A 19,509-nucleotide genomic window follows, 5' to 3' on the forward strand; every position below is an offset into this window, starting at 1 on the left:
GACCCAAGCCGGAATCGAACCTGGGACCCTGGAGCTGTGAAGCAATTGTGCTATCCACAATGCTACCGTGCTGCCAGAGTTGTTGGCAGGCACTCCGGTGGGTGCATGCACCAAACTGGAATGACACAGCATTCATTAATTAGGTGTAGGCGTCAATCCCAGATTTTAATACACATCGGGGAGGAGACTTCAATTATGTTTTGGATCATAGGTTGGATAGGTCGAGATCCAAGTCTCGGAGTCCATCAGGGGTGGCGAAGCAGTTATTGGTGTCCATGGAATAGATTTTTTGGGGGGGGGGGGGGGGGGGGGGGGGGCCCTCCGCATTTTGTGGACCTGATGTTGGAGCTACCAACTGCTTTGCCACCCCTGATGGACTCTGAGAGTTGGGTCTCGACCCTATCCAACCTAGGAGCCAGGCCACTCTCAGTGACCCTCGTGGAGACTGGACATGGTGTTGTTCGTGATAAGAGTTTTTGAGAGGGTATATCCTCTGCCATTGGGGAGTACATCGAGTTCAACAGGAGTCTCGCTTTCCACGCTCTGGGAAGCCCTGAAGGTGGTTATTAGGGGGGAGACAATCGTTTATAAGGCGCACAGAGATAAATGTGGAACTGTGGAAAGGCAGAGGCTGGAGGACTCCATTCTCGAGGTGGACCGCCAGTACTTGATCGTCCTGCCCCAGAGTTTTTGACGGAAAGAAAAAAATTGCAAATGGATTTTGAGTTGTTGCTAACGGGTAAGGTGGTGAACCAGCTGAGACGGCAGGCTACCTCCTGGGAGATGGTGCAGGTTAGGGACTCGGGTGGCAGGTTGGTTTCTGCCCCAGAGAAGGCTAATGAAGTCTTTGAGGTCTTCTATTGTGGTTTGTACGAGTCAGAGCTCCCAAACGAGGATTCATTAATGAAGCAATTTTTGGATGGGTTCACCTTTCCGGAGGTGAGAAAGCAGAAGCTGTAGATGCCGATAAGACAGGAGGAGATCATGCGCTGTATTCGGTTAATGCAGATCGACAAAGCACCGGGTCCGGATGGGTTCCCCATTGAATTTTACAAACAATTTGCTGGTCAGTTGGTCCACTTCTGCTGGATATGTTTAATGATTCTGAGTCCCAGGGGTGTTGTCAGCCATGCTGGTGCAGGCGTCGATTTCCTTGATCCTGAAGAAGGACGAAGACTCCATGTGGGTTGTATGGGGTTATTTCATTGTTAAAACGCTGACGCTAAGTTGTTGGCTATGGTGTTGGCAATGCGTTCAGAGTCCTACCTACCTCGGGTGATTTCGGAGCAGCAGACTGGATTTGTTAAGGGTCGTTAGTAGTCGGCCAATATTAGGAGACTGTTAAATGTGTTGTCGCCCTCCTTCGGGACCGAGCCAGAGGTGATTATTTTGATGGACGCGGAGAAGGCATCCAATAGGGTTGAGCGGGGATACCTCGGAGATCCTGCGGTGGTTTGGCTTCTGGCCAAAATTTATTTAATGCATTAGGCTTTTGTACAGGGCCCTCACCTAGAGTGTACGTACTAATGCCCTGAGCTCAGGCTATTTCCAATTGAACAGGGGCACAAGGCATGGGTGTCCACCGTCTCTGCTCTTGATTGCCTTAGCAATCGAGCCACTGGCCACTGCGTTGAGGTCGTCTAACAGATGGAGCTGTTCTGGGGAGGCTGCCGTTTCTTCCGGCCAGGGCTAGCTACCAGTATCTTGGAATCCAGGTGGTCCATGACTGGGACTCGCTCCATAAACTTAACTTTTCAGTCTGGTCGATGGGATGAAGGCAGATTTGAAAAGGTGGGATGCCCTCCCTCTGACCTGAGCGGGAAGGGTACAGACGGTGAAGATTAATTTTCTCCCAAGGATTTTGTTTTTGTTTAAATGACTCCCAGTCTTTCTTCCCAAGGCCTTCTTTTGCAAGGTAAATAAATTGATATCAGCTTTTGTTTGGGCTGGTAAGTCTCCCCAGATTCGTAGGATGTTTTTGCAGAGGGAAAGGCAATCAGAGGGGTTGGCACTACCCAATCTGTCCTGCTACTACTGGGCAGCAAATATTGATACGGTGCGGAGGTGGCTCAAGGATCTGGACGCTATTTGGGAGTGGATTGACACAGAATTGTGCATAGGGTTGGGTCTGAGGGTCCTGGTTACTGCAACACTCCCTCTTCCCCTGACAGATTCTCTTCGAGCTCGGTGGTGATAGCCAATAAGGATTTGGAATCAGTTTAGGCAGCACTCGCTCCAATCTGCAGGAACCATAGGTTTGTGCCGTCTGGCTTAGATTCATCGTTTAGGGCATGGGAGAAGGAGGGGTTGGAGCGATTTAGGGACATGTTTCTGGAGGTTAGGTTCACCAGCCTAGATGGTTGCTAGAGAAGTTCCAGCTCCTGCGAGAAAATGTATTCAGGTACTTTTAGGTGTGTGTTTTTTTACACAAGGAGCTTCCTTTATTTTCCTGGTATCGTCACCGTTGTTTATGGACAGGGTCCTGCCCTTGGACGAGTTAGGGGAGGGTAAGATTTTGGTTGTTTATAGGCAGATGTTGGCGACAAAGCAGGCATCGTTGGAGGAAGTGGGAGGATAAGCTGTGTTTGGTCTTTCATGGAGAGTGTGGAATGAGGCTCTTCACAGAGTCAACTTCACCTCCTCATGTGCGAAGTTAAGCCTGATCCAGTTCAAGTTGGTGCACAGGGTGCCCCTGACTAGGGCGTGTATGAGTGGGGTTTCTCAGGGGCCGGCAAATCTTTCCCCAAGCTTATCAGTTTCTGGGTCTTCTTTTTTGATAGAATGTCAGGGATTTTGGGCGTTCAGCTGGAGCCGTGCCCGTTGGTGGCCTTTTTTGGTTTATTGACTCACCAGTGCTGCAGACAAAGAAGTGGGCAGATGTCCTAGCCATTGCCTTGCTAATAGCCCGGAACAGAGTTCTGCTTGGGAGAGGTCCCTGGTGCCAACCAAGGCATTGGCTTGGTTGGGGGGCCTGGTGGAATTTTTGCACCTTGAGAAAATCAAGTATACCATGAGGGGATCGGTGGAAGGGTTCCACTTGAGGTGACACCCCTTCATCTCCTTTTTCAGGGAACTGATTACCGTCAGCTGTTTGGGGGAGGGGGCAGGTTTGTCTTTTATATTTTTTCTTAAGGTTTTGTTTCCTCTATGGGGGGGGGTGAGGAGGGAGGGGAGAAGGGGACTGGGAGATTGGGTAGGTGAACATTTGGGATAGTATGGGGTTGGGATTGTTGAACTGTTGCATGAAAATCATGTTTGAAAGAACATATTTTTAAAAATCAATGCCTACAAATTCAGAGGAAGAATGCGTGTCCAATCTGGTAGACAATATGGAATTGGAGCAATGGCAAAAGAGAATATCAATGCTTACAAATTCAAAGAGACCTTGACAAGCTTGATCAGTTTGCAGATAAATTGCAAATGCAATAGAATACAGGTAAATGTAAGGTTATGAGATTCGGCAGAGAGAACATTGACGTGTGTTATATGCTTGATGGGGATAAACTTGACGTGTCACATCAGGAGATGGATCGTGAAGTTTTAGTGAACAGGTCGCTAAAACCATCAGGAAAATATTCTCAAGCTGCTTAAAAACCAAACATAATGAGATACATTACCAAGAGTAAAACATAAAATTTCAGAGAACAAATTTTAAAACCATATTGTATTGGTGAGGCCAACAATGGGCTTGTAGCACAATGTGTAGAACATTATTTGTTTCTCATTACTCGAAAGTGGTTATATCCATGTAATACTGCTAACTTGTACTGTGCACCCGTAAACTAGGGACTATGACTAAAGAATAGTGCTCGGCATCCTAATGGATGTAATTTAAGGAATTAGTGTTGTTTTCTGGGAATCAACTGACTCTCAAACTATACCGTGGTATTCCTATCACGATCATAAATCATTCAGCACAGGCATCATCACATATTGCTAGGGTCTCCTGGTTCGCATGTTCATCAGAACACCCATAAATGGAAAATACAGCCAGAGAATCCACAAAACAAAATCCACAATATATCTGATAAACAAAAGACATCATTAGCCAATAATTTATGTTGCAGCCAGACATTAGCTTACAGCATTTGAACACAATTGTGATAAAACAATGACACATTGCATATGCATTAATTGATAACATAAGACTAGTTTTATCCAAAATAATCCACTTTAGGGCAGAACGCACTAACTAGAAAGTGTGAATCAGCATTGGAACTACAATACCAGCTGGAGTTAATTGGAGTAATGCGACAGAGTAAAGCTACGTAACATGCTCAATAGATAGTGCACAACCAATTGCCCTAAACAGTATGGTGCAGACAATAAGACTCCCATTTTTTTCAAGTTTGTCAATGCGAGCCAATTCTAACAAAAAAATAATGGGGATGTTCTCAGAAAATTTAATATAAAACTGGGCAGGTTCAATATAAAACTTTCCACTTCATGGGATAGGATGTTTAATCTTTGATAATAAAACCAACAAAATTAAAATCTGCGATTTCTTTGTTATGTTATAACCATTTAATGACATCGATTGAAAACAGCCAAACTTAAATCTCACTGTAATGAAATAAACTATGCCATATTAGTAAAATCACAAACTACAAATTTATTATTAACAAAGAGCAAAAAAAAGCTTGTGTGACCTTTTTTCAAAAAATAGCCAGACAGGGAAATTTGGCTGCAGTTTTATCTTTCTTAATTCTTAAACATGTGACTCTTACGATAAATTCACTGTTGTAATTCTGTCTCTTCCAACTCTGGAGATGACCGGAGTACTAAACCCAAGCCCAGCCCTTCAATGTTTTTCCAAAAGAGGGTTCTTAGTACATGGCCCCTTGAGTGAAAGACCACATCGCTAGGTGACATATATAAATCTCTGTCTGCCACCTTCAAATCTCCTACTTAAACTCTTTGGAAGTCCGGTGTGGAGAAAGACGAAAATGACAGCAGTGCAGTTACGGTTTTGGTCTGAACTCTAGGGCAAGTTCCAAAGTGCTGGAAGTTTCAATCTGCACCAAACCAACTAGTTTGTGGCCTTATGTCACTACAAATATCCTTAATCTTGATGAGAGTAAATAACACAAGATTAGCATATTTTTAAAGAGGAATAATGATAATAATAATCACTTATTGTCACAAGTAGGCTTCAATTAAGTTACTGTGAAAAGCCCCTAGTCGCCACATTCCGGCGCCTGTTCGGGGAGGCTGGTACAGGAATTGAACCCGTGCTGCTGGCTGTGTTCTGCATTACAAGCCAGTGATTTAGCCCGGTGGATTAAAAACAATTTTACGGCAATGCAGTGATGTTTTGAAGGGAGTAGCTTACTTGTTTTGCTCATCTTCCTCTTACACAAGACCACCTAAATATAGAAATCATTCTATGTAGACTGCATTTTGCTCAACGCTGCAATCAACACGTGGGATTATATAGAATGTATGACACAGAATCAGGCAATTCGGACCAACTGGTGTTTAAGCTCCAATCAAGCCTCCTCCTATCTTTCTCATCTGAATCCATCACTGCAAACATCTATTTTAGTCTCCCTCATACACTGGTTTACCTTCCCCTTAAATGCATGCAGTGCTCGAAATGTGGGCTGTAGAATTCTAATGATATAACAAAGAAGCAACCATTCAATCCATTGTGCCTGCACCAGCTCTTTGAAAGAGTTATTCAATTAGTCCCACTCACTCCACTCTTTATCCACAGTCTTATGTTTTTTTTCTTTTCAAGTATTTATCCATTTCCCTTTTTGAAAATCTACTTCCACTGCCCTTTCAGGCAATGTATTCCAGATCACAATAAATCATTGCCTTGAAAGGGCAGCACGGTAGCACAAGTGGCTAGCACTGTGGCTTCACAGCGCCAGGGTCCCAGGTTCGATTCCCCGCTGGGTCACTGTCTGCACGTTCTCCACGTGTCTCCGTGGGTTTTCTCCGGGTGCTCTGGTTTCCCCCCATAATCCAAAGCCGTGCAGGTTAGGTGGATTGACCATGATCAATTGCCCATAGTAACCAAAAAGGTTAGATGGGGTTATTGGGTTACAGGGATAGGGTGGAAGTGAGGGCATCAGTGGGTCGGTGCAGACTCGATGGGCCAATGGCCTCCTTCTGCACTGTATGTTCTATGTAAAGGATTCTCATCTCCCCCTCTGGCTCTTTTCCCGATTACCTCAACTCACTTCTTCTATAGGCGCAAACAGTTTCTCCTTCTTTACTCGATCAAGACCTGCACTGATCTTGGGCATGGAGGAGAGGGATACCGTAGAGTTGGTCACAGCACACATGGAGATTAAGAGATGATTGGCTAATCAAGGTTTGATAGGACTTCTAAATGTTTCAATTCTCTCCCGCTAGATATAAAATCTAGAGCTTGGTTTGTTTGTTGTGCTAACGTGTGGCACAACGTTTAGTGATTGGTGTTTTGGTACTCCGAGATCACTTTAATTTTCTACTCCACTTAGACTTGCACCTTCCAAGTAATAAATGATTTCTCTATTCTTCCTACCAAAGATTTCCACCTCACATCTATCTTTGCTGAAGTTCATTTTGTCAATTATTTCCTCATTCAACACAATAGGTAGCAAAAACCCAAACATCTGAATAATCCAATTTTTGGCAAATGTGCTTAGGTAGTTAATCCTTCTACAAAATGTTGGTACTTACCTGCTTAGGGCACTGATTTTTGCAGGAATTAAGGATAATTTTAGTTTCTGCATCAGCTGTAGTCATTTCCCTAAAATAAGAGGATATACACAAAGTTGACAGAAGAAAGTTAAAAAATAGCCTTAGGTTCACAAGGTAGCAGTTTTGTGGCTCATTTGCTCCCAGCTTTCCAAATTATTAATCCTATTTCCCCAGAGCAGAAAATAACTACTGCAATAAATGTAACTTTTGCACTCCTTCCAGCGCCAATCCCCTGCCGCCCCCCCACTCCCACCAACGCCGCCACCCCCAACGATTACCACAAAGGTAGGCAGACAACATGAAGGTGTCCTTCAATTCCACGAGACAGTAAAATTCTTGAGGTGCACCACGATAATTAAGTAAAGCTGTCCTGAATTTTTCTGTACCTCCTGTAATGGTGCAGGTTTTGAAAAAAAATCACAATTGCAACCTTTCGAGAGTTAATTAGTCACTAAAATAAGGGACCTACATTTTGTTTTGATAAATTTAGAGTACTCAATTCGTTTTTCCCAATTCATAGAATTTTTTCATAGAATTTACAGGGCCGAAGGAGGCCATTCGGCCCATCGAGTCTGCACTGGCTCTTGGAAAGACATCCCACTTAAGCCCACACTCACCCTAACCCAGTAACCCCATCTTACCTGTTTGGACATGAAGGGCAATTTAGCATGGCCAATCCACCTAACCTGCACATCTTTGGACTGTGGGAGGAAACCGGAGCACCCGGAGGAAACCCACGCAGACACGGGGAGTACGTGCAGACTCCGCACATACAGTGAAGAAAGCCGGGAATCGAACCTGGGACCCTGGAGCTGAGAAGCAACTGTGCTAACCACTGTGCTATTGTGCAATTATGGGGCAATTTAGCGTGGTCAATTCACCTGCCCTGCACATCTTTTTGGGTTGTGGGGGTGAGACCCACGCAGACACAGGGAGAATGTACAAACTCCACAGACAGTGACCCGGGGTCGGGATCGAACCAGAGTCCTCGGTGCCGTGACGCAGCAGTGCTAACCACTCCACCACCGTGCTGCCCGTCGGGATTTACATAATATATAAAGCATAAGTAAACATTCAAAATAAATAAATTTTGTATATAGAGGAAACATGCAAGATTCAGAGACAGTGTCTGAGGAGTCTGGGGGTGAGCTACTCATTACAGAGTACCCAGCTGACACGCTGTTCATGTAGCCATATTGTTTAGAGATAGGAAGGTTGATGAACTGTTGATAGTTGATGACAATAGAAATGTTGAGATTTTTGAAGAGGGCAACAACTGCAGTTGTAAGGAGAAATGGGAGGGTGCATGAGGAAACCAATGATAATGCTAGGCAGAGGGTCAGGAAGAAGAGTTGGATGATTACAACTGAAACAATACGCGACCAGCTTCCTCTGTGGGCTAGGTGAAATTAGGTGGGGGAGGAATAGGGTGGAGGGGGTTTGCCCTTCTGAGAGCAGGAGACAGTTTTAGTCGAAGAGTGTAAAGCAGACTTGTCCAACCTGTGACCCATGAGCTGCAATGTATCCCATGAAGCATCTCTATGTGACCTTGAAGCCATTGCTCAAAATGCGGTAAGACGGCTAAGTGAATTAAAAAATTTCTGCAAGCGGTTGTCATTTTTCATCCGTATTTGCTGCTCAGAGCAGCAAATGTGTAAGACAAACAGACTGTGCTTGGAGGAGCAGTGAACGCTGGCAGCTGTCAGTGTATGGATGGAAAACAAGAAGATTTAAGGAAGGCGAGCCACAGAGTCATGAGTTTTGTTGCACCGTCACTTCCAGAGTCATCAGTACAGGTGCCATCAACATTGTTCCCTTTGTTGCGCCAGTAGTTGGGATTCACTGCGTCAATCACCATTTCCACCTCTACTTTCTGTTGTTGAGGTATTATTCTTGCTGTTAAATGAGTGATATCATTGTATTTCATGACTGGAAGCACAGGCTACTGGAACAGGTACAGTTTCTCCAATAGACTCTTGGCCAGGTGTACTTCGATCTCCCATATGATTGGGTCAACTTTCTTCCAGCTCACGCCACAATCTTGGCGCTTTCCACTGATATCCCCCAGCACTCGCCACATTTCTCCTGCTTGCACCAGTGTTCCGACACCACAAGGTCTCAGACATGACTGCAGGTCGGCTTCCCCTTCCACCGCACCCGCATCCCTCCACCAGAGATTTTATTTTTGGGGGGGTGGGGTAGAACCAAGAGGAGGGCGGCTCGAGCAGGCAGGCTCGAGGGTGACAGTGTATTAGCGAGAACAAGCGAGGGTGGTTTACAGTGTCCCTGAACCATGCAATAGATGGATTTTATCTAAAATTTTATGACAGTGCAATTTGATGTAGAACATAGCACATAGAAAAATACAGCACAGAACAGGCCCTTCGGCCCACGATGTTGTGCCGAACCTTTGTCCAAGATTAATCATAGATTATCATAGAATTTACAGTTCAGAAGGAGGCCATTCGGCCCATTGAGTCTGCACCGGCTCTTGGAAAGAGCACCCTACCCAAGGTCAACACCTCTACCCAACACTAAGGGCAATTTTGGACACTAAGGGCAATTTATCATGGCCAATCCACCTAACCTGCACATCTTTGGATTGTGGGAGGAAACCGGAGCACCCGGAGGAAACCCACGCACACATGGGGAGGACGTGCAGACTCCGCACAGACAGTGACCCAAGCCGGAATCGAACCTGGGACCCTGGAGCTGTTAAGCAATTGTACTATCCACAATGCTACCGTGCTACCCTTAAGAACAAATTAATCTACACTATATCATTCTACCGTAATCCATGTACCTATCCAATAGCTGCTTGAAGGTCCCTAATGTTTCCGACTCAACTACTTCCACAGGCAGTACATTCCATGCCCCCACTACTCTCTGGGTAAAGAACCTACCTCTGACATCCCCCCTATATCTTCCACCATTCACCTTAAATTTATGTCCCCTTGTTCCACCCGGGGAAAAAGTCTCTGACTGTCTACTCTATCTAGTCCCCTGATCAACTTATAAACGTCTATCAAGTCGCCCCTCATCCTTCTACGTTCTAATGAGAAAAGGCCTAGCACCCTCAACCTTTCCTCATAAGACCTACTCTCCATTCCAGGCAACATCCTGGTAAATCTCCTTTGCACCTTTTCCAAAGCTTCCACATCCTTCCTAAAATGAGGCGACCAGAACTGTACACAGTACTCCAAATGTGGTCTTACCAAAGTTTTGTACAGCTGCATCATCACCTCACGGCTCTTAAATTCAATCCCTCTGTTAATGAACGCTAGCACACCATAGGCCTTCTTCACAGCTCTATCCACTTGAGTGGCAATTTTCAAAGATGTATGAACATAGACCCCAAGATCTCCCTGCTCCTCCACATTGCCAAGAACTCTACCGTTAACCCTGTATTCCGCATTCATGTTTGTCCTTCCAAAATGGACAACCTCACACTTTTCAGGGTTAAACTCCATCTGCCACTTCTCAGCCCAGCTCTGCATCCTATCTATGTCTCTTTGCAGCCGACAACAGCACTCCTCACTATCCACAACTCCACCAATCTTCGGATCGTCTGCAAATTTACTAACCCACCCTTCAACTCCCTCATCCAAGTCATTAATGAAAATCACAAACAGCAGAGGACCCAGAACTGATCCCTGCGGTACGTCACTGGTAACTGGGATCCAGGCTGAATATTTGCCATCCACCACCACTCTCTGACTTCTATCGGTTAGCCAGTTCGTCACCCAACTGGCCAAATTTCCCACTATCCTATGCCTCCTTACTTTCTGCATAAGCCTACCATGGGGAACCTTATCAAATGCCTTGCTAAAATCCATGTACACTACATCCACTGCTTTACCTTCATCCACATGCTTGGTCACCTCCTCAAAGAATTCAATAAGACTTGTAAGGCAAGACCTACCCCTCACAAATCCGTGCTGACTATTCCTAATCAAGCAGTGTCTTTCCAGATGCTCAGAAATCCTATCCTTGAGTACCTTTTCCATTACTTTGCCTACCACCGAAGTAAGACTAACTGGCCTGTAATTCCCAGGGTTAACCTTGTCCCTTTTTTGAACAGGGGCACGACATTCGCCACTCTCCAATCCCCTGGTACCACCCCTGTTGACAGCGAGGTCAAAAAGATCATTGCCAACGGCACTGCAATTTTGTCTCTTGCTTCCCATAGAATCCTTGGATATATCCCGTCAAGCCCGGGGGATTTGTCTATCCTCAAGTTTTTCAAAATGCCCAACACATCTTCCTTCCTAACAAGTATTTCCTCGAGCTTACCAGTCTGTTTCACACTGTCCTTTCCAACAATATGACCCCTCTCATTTGTAAATACAGAAGAAAAGTACTCGTTCAAGACCTCTCCTATCGCTTCAGACTCAATACACAATCACCCGCTACTGTCCTTGATCGGACCTACCCTCGCTCTAGTCATTCTCATATTTCTCACATGTGTGTAAAAGGCCTTGGGGTTTTCCTTGATCCTACCCGCCAAAGATTGTTCATGCCCTCTCTTAGCTCTCCTAATCCCTTTCTTCAGTTCCCTCCTGGCTATCTTGTGTCCCTCCAGCACCCTATCTGAACCTTGTTTCCTCAGCCTTACATAAGTCTCCTTTTTCCTCTTAACAAGACATTCAACCTCTCTTGTCAACCATGGTTCCCTCACTCGACCATCTCTTCCCTGCCTGACAGGGACATAAATATCAAGGGCACGTAGTACCTGTTCCTTGAACAAGTTCCACATTTCACTTGTGTCCTTCCCTGGCAGCCTATGTTCCCAACTTATGCACTTCAATTCTTGTCTGACAACATCGTATTTGCCCTTCCCCCAATTGTAAACCTTGCCCTGTTGCACGCACCTATCCCTCTCCATTACTAAAGTGAAAGTCACAGAATTGTGGTCACTATCTCCAAAATGCTCCCCCACTAACAAATCTATCACTTGCCCTGGTTCATTACCAAGTACCAAATCCAATATTGTCTCCACTCTGGTCGGACAATCTACATACCGTGTTAGAAAAGCTTCCTGGACACACTGCACAAACACCACCCCATCCAAACTATTTGATCTAAAGAGTTTCCACTCAATGTTTGGGAAGTTAAAGTCACCCGTGACTACTACCCTATGACTTCTGCACCTTTCCAAAATCTGTTTCCCAATCTGTTCCTCCACATCTCTTCTACTTTTGGGGGGCCTATAGAAAACTCCTAACAAGGTGACTGCTCCTTTCCTATTTCTGACTTCAACCCATACTACCTCAGTAGGCAGATACTCCTCGAACTGTCTTTCTGCAGCGGTTATACTATCTCTAATTAACAATGCCACCCCCCCACCTCTTTTACCACCCTCCCTAATCTTATTGAAACATCTATAACCAGGGACCTCCAACAACCATTTTTGCCCCTCTTCTATCCAGGTTTCTGTGATGGCCACCACATCGTAGTCCCAAGTACCGATCCATGACTTAAGTCCACCCACCTTATTCCTGATGCTTCTTGCGTTGAAGTATACACACTTCAACCCATCTCCGTGCCTGCAAGTACTCTCCTTTGTCAGTGTTCCCTTCCCCACTGCCTCACTACACGCTTTGGCGTCCTGAATATCAGCTAGCTTAGTTGCTGGACTACAAATCCGGTTCCCATTCCCCTGCCAAATTAGTTTAAACCCTCCCGAAGAGCACTAGAAAACCTCCCTCCCAGGATATTGGTGCCCCTCTGGTTCAGATGCAACCCGTCCTGCTTGTACAGGTCCCACCTTCCCCAGAATGCGCTCCAATTATCCAAATACCTGAAGCCCTCCCTCCTACGCCATTTCTGGAGCCACGTGTTCAGCTGCACTCTCTCCCTATTCCTAGCCTCGCTATCACGTGGCACCGGCAACAAACCAGAGATGACAACTCTGTCTGTCCTGGCTTTTAACTTCCAGCCTAACTCCCTAAACTCGTTTATTACCTCCACACCCCTTTTCCTACCTACGTCATTGGTACCAATGTGCACCACGACTTCTGGCTGCTCCCCCTCCCCCTTAAGGATCCTGAAGATACGATCCGAGACATCCCTGGCCCTGGCACCCGGGAGGCAACATCCCTTCCGGGAGTCTCGCTCGCGACCACAGAATCTCCTATCTATTCCCCTAACCATTGAATCTCCTACTACTATTGCTTTTCTATTCTCCCCCCTTCCATCTGAGCCCCAGAGCCAGACTCAGTGCCAGAGACCTGGCCGCTAGGGCCTTCCCCCGGTAGGTCATTCCCCCCAACAGCATCCAAAACGGGAGACTTGTTTTGAAGGGGAACGGCCACGAGGGATCCCTCCACTGTCTGTCTGTTTTCTTTCCCCTGACTGTAACCCAGCTTCTCTTGTCCTGTACCTTGGGTGCGGTTACCTCCCTGTAACTCTTCTCTATCACCCACTCTGCCTCCCGGATGATCCGGAGTTCATCCAGCTTCAGCTCCAGTTCCCTAATACGGTCTTTGAGGAGCTGGAGTTGGGTGCACGTCCCGCAGGTATAGTCAGCGGGGACACCGGTGGTATCCCTCACCACCCACATCCTACAGCATGCAACTGGCCTAGCCTCCATCCCCTCTTACCTTACAGAATATAGCTGCCCTGTGGACCAACTGGACCTCCACCCTCCGACTCTGCTCCCAGTCAGCTGCACTCTCTGTAAACTCCTGGCTCCCTTCTCGCTCTTTGCGGAAATGTAGGAAACAAAATGAAAGAAGCGCCTTACTCCCTCCTCACCTAACTCCCTCAGTCACCAAACTCTCACTATAGCACTCAAATGCACCAAATTCAGCACTCCCTCAGTCACCAAATTCTCACTATAGCACTCAAATGCACCAAATTCAGCACTCCCTCAGTCACCAAACTCTCACTATAGCACTCAAATGCACCAAATTCAGCACTCCCTCAGTCACCAAACTCTCACTATAGCACTCAAATGCACCAAATTCAGCACTCAGTGCAAACAAAGTCTGCACTGTAGGGGATCACTTTTATACTGTAAATCTAGCCTCTGAAAACTGGCCTAATCCAATTAACTAATTAACAAGCTCCAGCTGCAAGTACCTACAAGTAGAACCTTTGTTTAAAGCTGATTGGAAAATTCACCTTCTTCTAAACCAAACAGCAACTTTTAAGTCTCAACAAAACTGGAGCATTGAACACCAATCCATTTAGATTACTAACATCACTTTTACTGTAAATATCCAATCCACATACCTTACTGACTTAATGTTTACTGTTATTATCCATCCAAAGACAGGACTTATCATCCTTGTCCTAGTCCCAACCATCTTGAGCTGCTTCATCAATGACCTCCCTTCCATCATAAGGTCAGAAGTGGGGATGTTTGCGGATAACTGCACAATGTTCAGCATCATTCTGCCTCCTCAGATAATGAAGCAGTCCATGTCCAAATGCAGCAATACCTGGACATTATCCAGGCTTGGGCTGACAAATGGCAAGTTACATTCATGCCACACAAGTGCCAGACAATGATCATCTCGCCTATAAATCGCCCCTTGACAGTCAATGGCATTACCATAGCTGAATCCCCCACAATCAACATCCTGGAGGCTATCATTGATCAGAAACGGAACTGGACTAGCCACATTAATACTGCGGCTACCAGGACAGATCAAAGGCTAGGAATTCTATGGCAAGTAACTCACCTCCTGACCCCCCCCCCCCCCCCAAAGCCTGTCCACTATCTGCAACGCACAAGTCAGGAGCGTAATGGAATACTCTCCACTTGCCTGGATGAGTGCAGCTCCACAACACTCAAGAAGCTCGACATCATCCAGGAAAAAGCAGCCCGTTTGAACCCTCCCTCTTCCACAAACAATTAAACCCTCCATCATCAACAAACAGTGGCAGCCGTGTGCACCATCTACCAGGTGCACTACAGGAAATCACCAATGCTTCGTAGGCAGCATTTTCCAAATCCAAGACCACTACCATCTAGGACAAGTGCTGCAGATACCCGGGAACCCCACCTGCTGGAAGTTCCCCTCCAGGTCACTCACCACCCCAACTTGGAAATATATTGCTGGGTCAAAATCCTGGAATCCCTCCTTAACAGCACAGTGGGTGTACCTACACATGAAGGACTGCAGCGGTTCAGGAAGGCAACTCATCACCACCTTCTGAAGGGCAACGAGGGATGGGCACTAAATGCAGGCCGAACCAGCGACATCCACATTGTAGATGAATTTTTTTTTGAAAATCCTTATAACGTTCATTTTAAGGGCATGTAAGCGGGCGAGGGGCAGAGCAGGCAAGGGGCGAGAGAGAGAGAAAAAGAGAGAGACAGAGAAACACAGAGAGAGAGTGCAAGTGTGTGCCTGGCTCACTTCCAGTCTCGGGTCTTCCACTCACCCTCCAACATGCTCTCAGCCACACTCTCAGTGGGGAAGGGTGAGTGAGTGAGCAGCTGGAGACTTGGAACAAGTCATACACACACTCCCGCTCTTTCACACCCTAATGGTCATCTTTATTTATTGCTCTTTCAAAAAAAAAAAAATCAATTTATTCCTTTGACACTGTTTTTTCTGCACAGCAAATTTTGCTTCTCATGTTTGATGTTGTGCCACATCTGGTCTTTAAGAAAATGGTCCCCAGCGTAAAAGTTGGACAAGCCTGGTGTAAGGTATAGTGCTTGATCTGGCAACTAATGGCCAAGCCAGTTGTGTGCCAGGTATCATAAATTTGTGCGCCTCTGTCTTGGGGGAGCAAATATCAGGACTGTGGGATGATGATAGAAGTGGGACACAGTTCTTGTTTTGTTGGGTAGAATAAAGTGGTGAATGAGCAGTTAAATAAATTGAGAGCTGCAGAAGGAGAGCCAAATGTGGAGGGGCTGAAAGAGACAGGGGGAAGGAATGACAGAAGAGCTTTTTCCTATGGGTAGATGGTGAAAGTATTGGGATTGGAGAAGGCAAGGGATAATAATAATAATCTTTATTGTCACAAATAGGCTTATATTATCACGGCAATAAAGTTACTGTGAAAAGCCCCTAATCGCCACACTCCGGCACCTGTTCGGGTACACTGAGGGAGAATTCAGAATGTCCAATTCACCTAACAAACAGGTCTTGGGACTTGTAGGAGGAAACCGGAGCACCCGGAGGAAACCCACGCAGACATTGGGACAACGTGCAGACTCCACATTGTGTCCGCTGCTTCTAGTTGTTCCTACAAGTGGAAACATCCTCTCCATGTCCACTCTATCCAGGCCTCACAGTATCCTGTAAGTTTCAATAAGATTCCCCCCTCATTCTTCTAAACTCCAACGAGTACAGACCCAGAGTCCTTAACCGTTCATCATCTGACAAGCTCTTCATTCAAGGGATCATTCTTGTGATGGAGACGGGGGTCATGTGTTCATCAGTAGTTTGGGCCGACCAGGTAGTCATAAGTATAGTTGGCCAGCGGTGCTTCCAAAAAGGAAAATAAGTTGCGCATTGATGAGCCATGTTTCCATCAGTGTCAGAATAGTGTCAGAATGTCATACATACAATTACTAATGCCAAGTCTGTTATTCACGAAAACGCAAAATTTCTGGAGGGAAAAGTGAGCTGGATAAAGGTGGGCGATGATTGCTGCTACCTAGGTTTTATCAGCATCACTTCAATTGATTGCAAGGAGCTCAGAATGGCCACGTTAATTTACTTGATGATTGTTTTCTTGCTTGGGACAGGTAAACACAGACACTGGAGATCAAAATACCAGTTTGTACTTACATGCATTCCACATAGAGGTTTGTGATTTTGCAATGGCATTTTATGCGGATCATCTGTGCACATGGAGGACATGCACCATCATGGCATGGCAAAATGCATGCATGCACACAACCAGATGTACGGGGTTTACTACATCCCTCTTCACATGCCTGACATTCTTTACCAGCCTATTCAAAAACAAAAATTAAACATTCTGTAATATTTATAAATCTGACAATCAACAATAATGAAGCACACAAGTGCAACTGCTTGACACAGATAGAACCTTATGATCAGCTCATAAGTTATACATAAGAATGGTTCCAGTAAACCTCCTGCTGAACGAACCAAAGCCAGTTTTGTATTAAATAAATTATACCAACAGTGTCCCATCACATTTGTTTGTTCAGAACTGGAAGTAATATATTAATCGCCCTTTCACAACAACATAGAACAGACATGCCTAGTATCTGAAGATCAGTGGAAACATCTAGTTAAAAAACCAACGATACACTAATATTTCTATACTTCTGACTCTTAACTTACATCTAATGAAATACCCAGATTCCTCCTAATCAATTCCCAACTTGGGCATCATCTTCTGTTTTCTGCTTTCAAACAAGGAGGGTTTCAAAGTTGCCGAGACGGTTTTAGTACAAGATATAATTTTGCAGGAATATACAAATGGCCAAATGTACTCCTTAAACTGCATATGTTTACCAATTCTATCAACTTGCCAAACCCTGGAAGGAGGAAGAGGAAGTACCTTACTTCCAGAGGCAAACCTTTTTTAATTTTGGAACTGATGTAGTATGTTAGAACAGTGATGCAGCCAATTTACAAGAGAATCACACCAGCAATTTACATTACTAAATTAACTAACCAGCCACAGATGTGCCAAGTGACACTGTATTTAGCCATATAGACTAATTTTAGTGGAAACCTAATTAAATGCACTTCACATATTTACCATAATTCACTCAAGTTCAGCATATCAAAATGATACGACACACTACTTTTCACTGACCACTTTATCAACAAACGCACAAGTTAAAACACACACGCACACATCATGCAAAAATCAGCATTGACATCAGGTGCCCAATGATTGTGTCTATTGCTCATTTTTTGTGTCTATTGCTCATTTTTATTTTCTAATCAGCAGAGCAAGTCGCTACTTCTGGATTCAGAAATCATGTGTCGTGTGGCTAATGCATTGGCCAACACTCTTAAAATGGTCAATGTCTCAGTAGTCTTTAAAGCTTGCTTAGAAAACTTTTATAATTGTAAAAAAAGATTGAATTAATGGCCTTGATTTTAATCCCTTTCACCTGTCACAAAGTGTATAGGAGCTAATTATTCCCTTATTTTCCCGCTATCTTTCTGCCATGTCCCGATGTTAACCCACAATCTTAATCAAAGGCCTGCCTCGGCTGCTTTTTCAGGTGAGACCTGTTCGGAGGTGGAAGGTCGTCAAGGAGAAGCAGCTCCTTCAGGCTGCACAAGATCCCTTCCTAACCTGGGAAAACCCCTCTCACAGTCGCACCAGCACTCCCTTGCTGCAACCTCATCTTCTGAGTGGTCTTGAACTTTGTCTACTAATTTATGACATGACTAGTCTGTTTACATGTATTTTCTTCTTGCACATTCTTGGTGTTGGTGAAATTTTCTGAGCCCAACATGCTTTGGCTATATGGCCCTTTTTACCAGAGTCCTTGCACTTATTTGCTCTACTCCAGCATTCCCCCGCTGAGTGTCCAACCTGTGTACATCGCTGACGTGGTTGGGGGGCAGTCCCGAGCACTGATGTCTGGGATGACCAGGCTGAGGCGGGTCCGGAACCGACGTCCCATCAGCATCCTTGCTGGTGTAAGATGCTGATGCCACACCTATGGAGGTATTGGGGGTCGTCCGTTAGCCGAATAGAAACTAGGCCAGTCAGTTCTCCCAAGACTCTGTGGTCAGCTTTTTCATCGCCCTCTTGCAAGTTCAGACCGCCTTCTTGGCCAAATGGTTCAATGCTGGGTGATAAGGGGCAGTCCGTGCATGTTGAATACGGTTTGCGACCATAAATGCTTCAAACTCCTTGTTGATGAACGCAGTCAAGTTACCCGATACCAGCACTTTGGGTATGCCATGGATTCTGAAAGTGTGTCGCAGCCGGTCTACTGTTACCTTCGAGGTCACGGTCTGCACTTTGTGAACCTCGAGCCACTTCGAATGGGCGTAAACCACCATGAGGAATGTTGCTCCCTGAAATAGGCCGGTGAAGTCGATGTGAACACGAGCCCAGTTTTCCCAGCCATTCCCAGGGGTGTATTGATGCAGCCGGCTGGGCCTTTTGGTTCTCTTGGCATGGGCCGCAGAGCTGGGCCAACTTCTCAATGTCTGAGTGAATGTGGTACCACCGAGTTTGCATCCAGGTCTTCAATGCATGGGACTGGGTAATGATCCAGGCGAGAGACCCGGTTCACCGTCATTTTATAGTCTCCTCATAGCACAGGGACCACTGCTGCAGCTCATTGCTGAAATGGATGGGGCGTCTGATGCCCAAATGTTCCAGACGATCCAGTTCAATGTCGATTTTCAGTCGCAGCGCATAGGGCACTGGGCTTGCGTGGAAATAGCAGGATTGCCCATCCTCGTCCACATTGATCCTGACCGTCGCGCCCTTTATTGTCCCAAGGCCTTCCACGAAAACGGCTGGAAATTTTGCCAACAGTCCTTCCAGGTTGTGGAGGTACATGCGATAGACGTGTAGCCTATCGTGGCCAAGTAAGCTAGGTCCTCTTCTGCAAACTACCACGAAGGGCAAAAATGTCGACTGGTCCCATATGTCACGGTCATGTGGGTGGTTCCCTCAATGGCCAACGGCTCTCCAGTGTACGTTGCCAATCGGGTTCAGTGTCCCGAAGTTCCAAGGCATGGAGACCTGATTTGTTAATGTTGAATGTCCGGCGGCTCCAGTATCGAGCTCCAAGTCAATATGGTGGCCGTTCACTTTTTAAAAAAATATATATTTTATTAAAGTTTTTCGATCAAACAAAAATTCCCATTTTACAACTTTGTAATAATATAT

The 19,509-nt window shown here is 45.6% G+C and overlaps 1 protein-coding gene across 1 annotated transcript in view; it reads right to left on the reverse strand.

The window, feature by feature from the left end:
- Nucleotides 1-19,509, reverse strand: part of nfxl1 (nuclear transcription factor, X-box binding-like 1) — a 235,755-nt gene that overhangs the window by 62,234 nt on the left and 154,012 nt on the right. The window contains 2 exon segments of the mRNA XM_072496719.1: nucleotides 6,673-6,742; nucleotides 16,452-16,618. Coding sequence (XP_072352820.1) covers nucleotides 6,673-6,742; nucleotides 16,452-16,618 — 237 coding nt within the window.

The sequence above is a fragment of the Scyliorhinus torazame genome, chromosome 3 (assembly GCF_047496885.1).
Source record: "Scyliorhinus torazame isolate Kashiwa2021f chromosome 3, sScyTor2.1, whole genome shotgun sequence".
Classification (NCBI taxonomy): domain Eukaryota; kingdom Metazoa; phylum Chordata; class Chondrichthyes; order Carcharhiniformes; family Scyliorhinidae; genus Scyliorhinus; species Scyliorhinus torazame.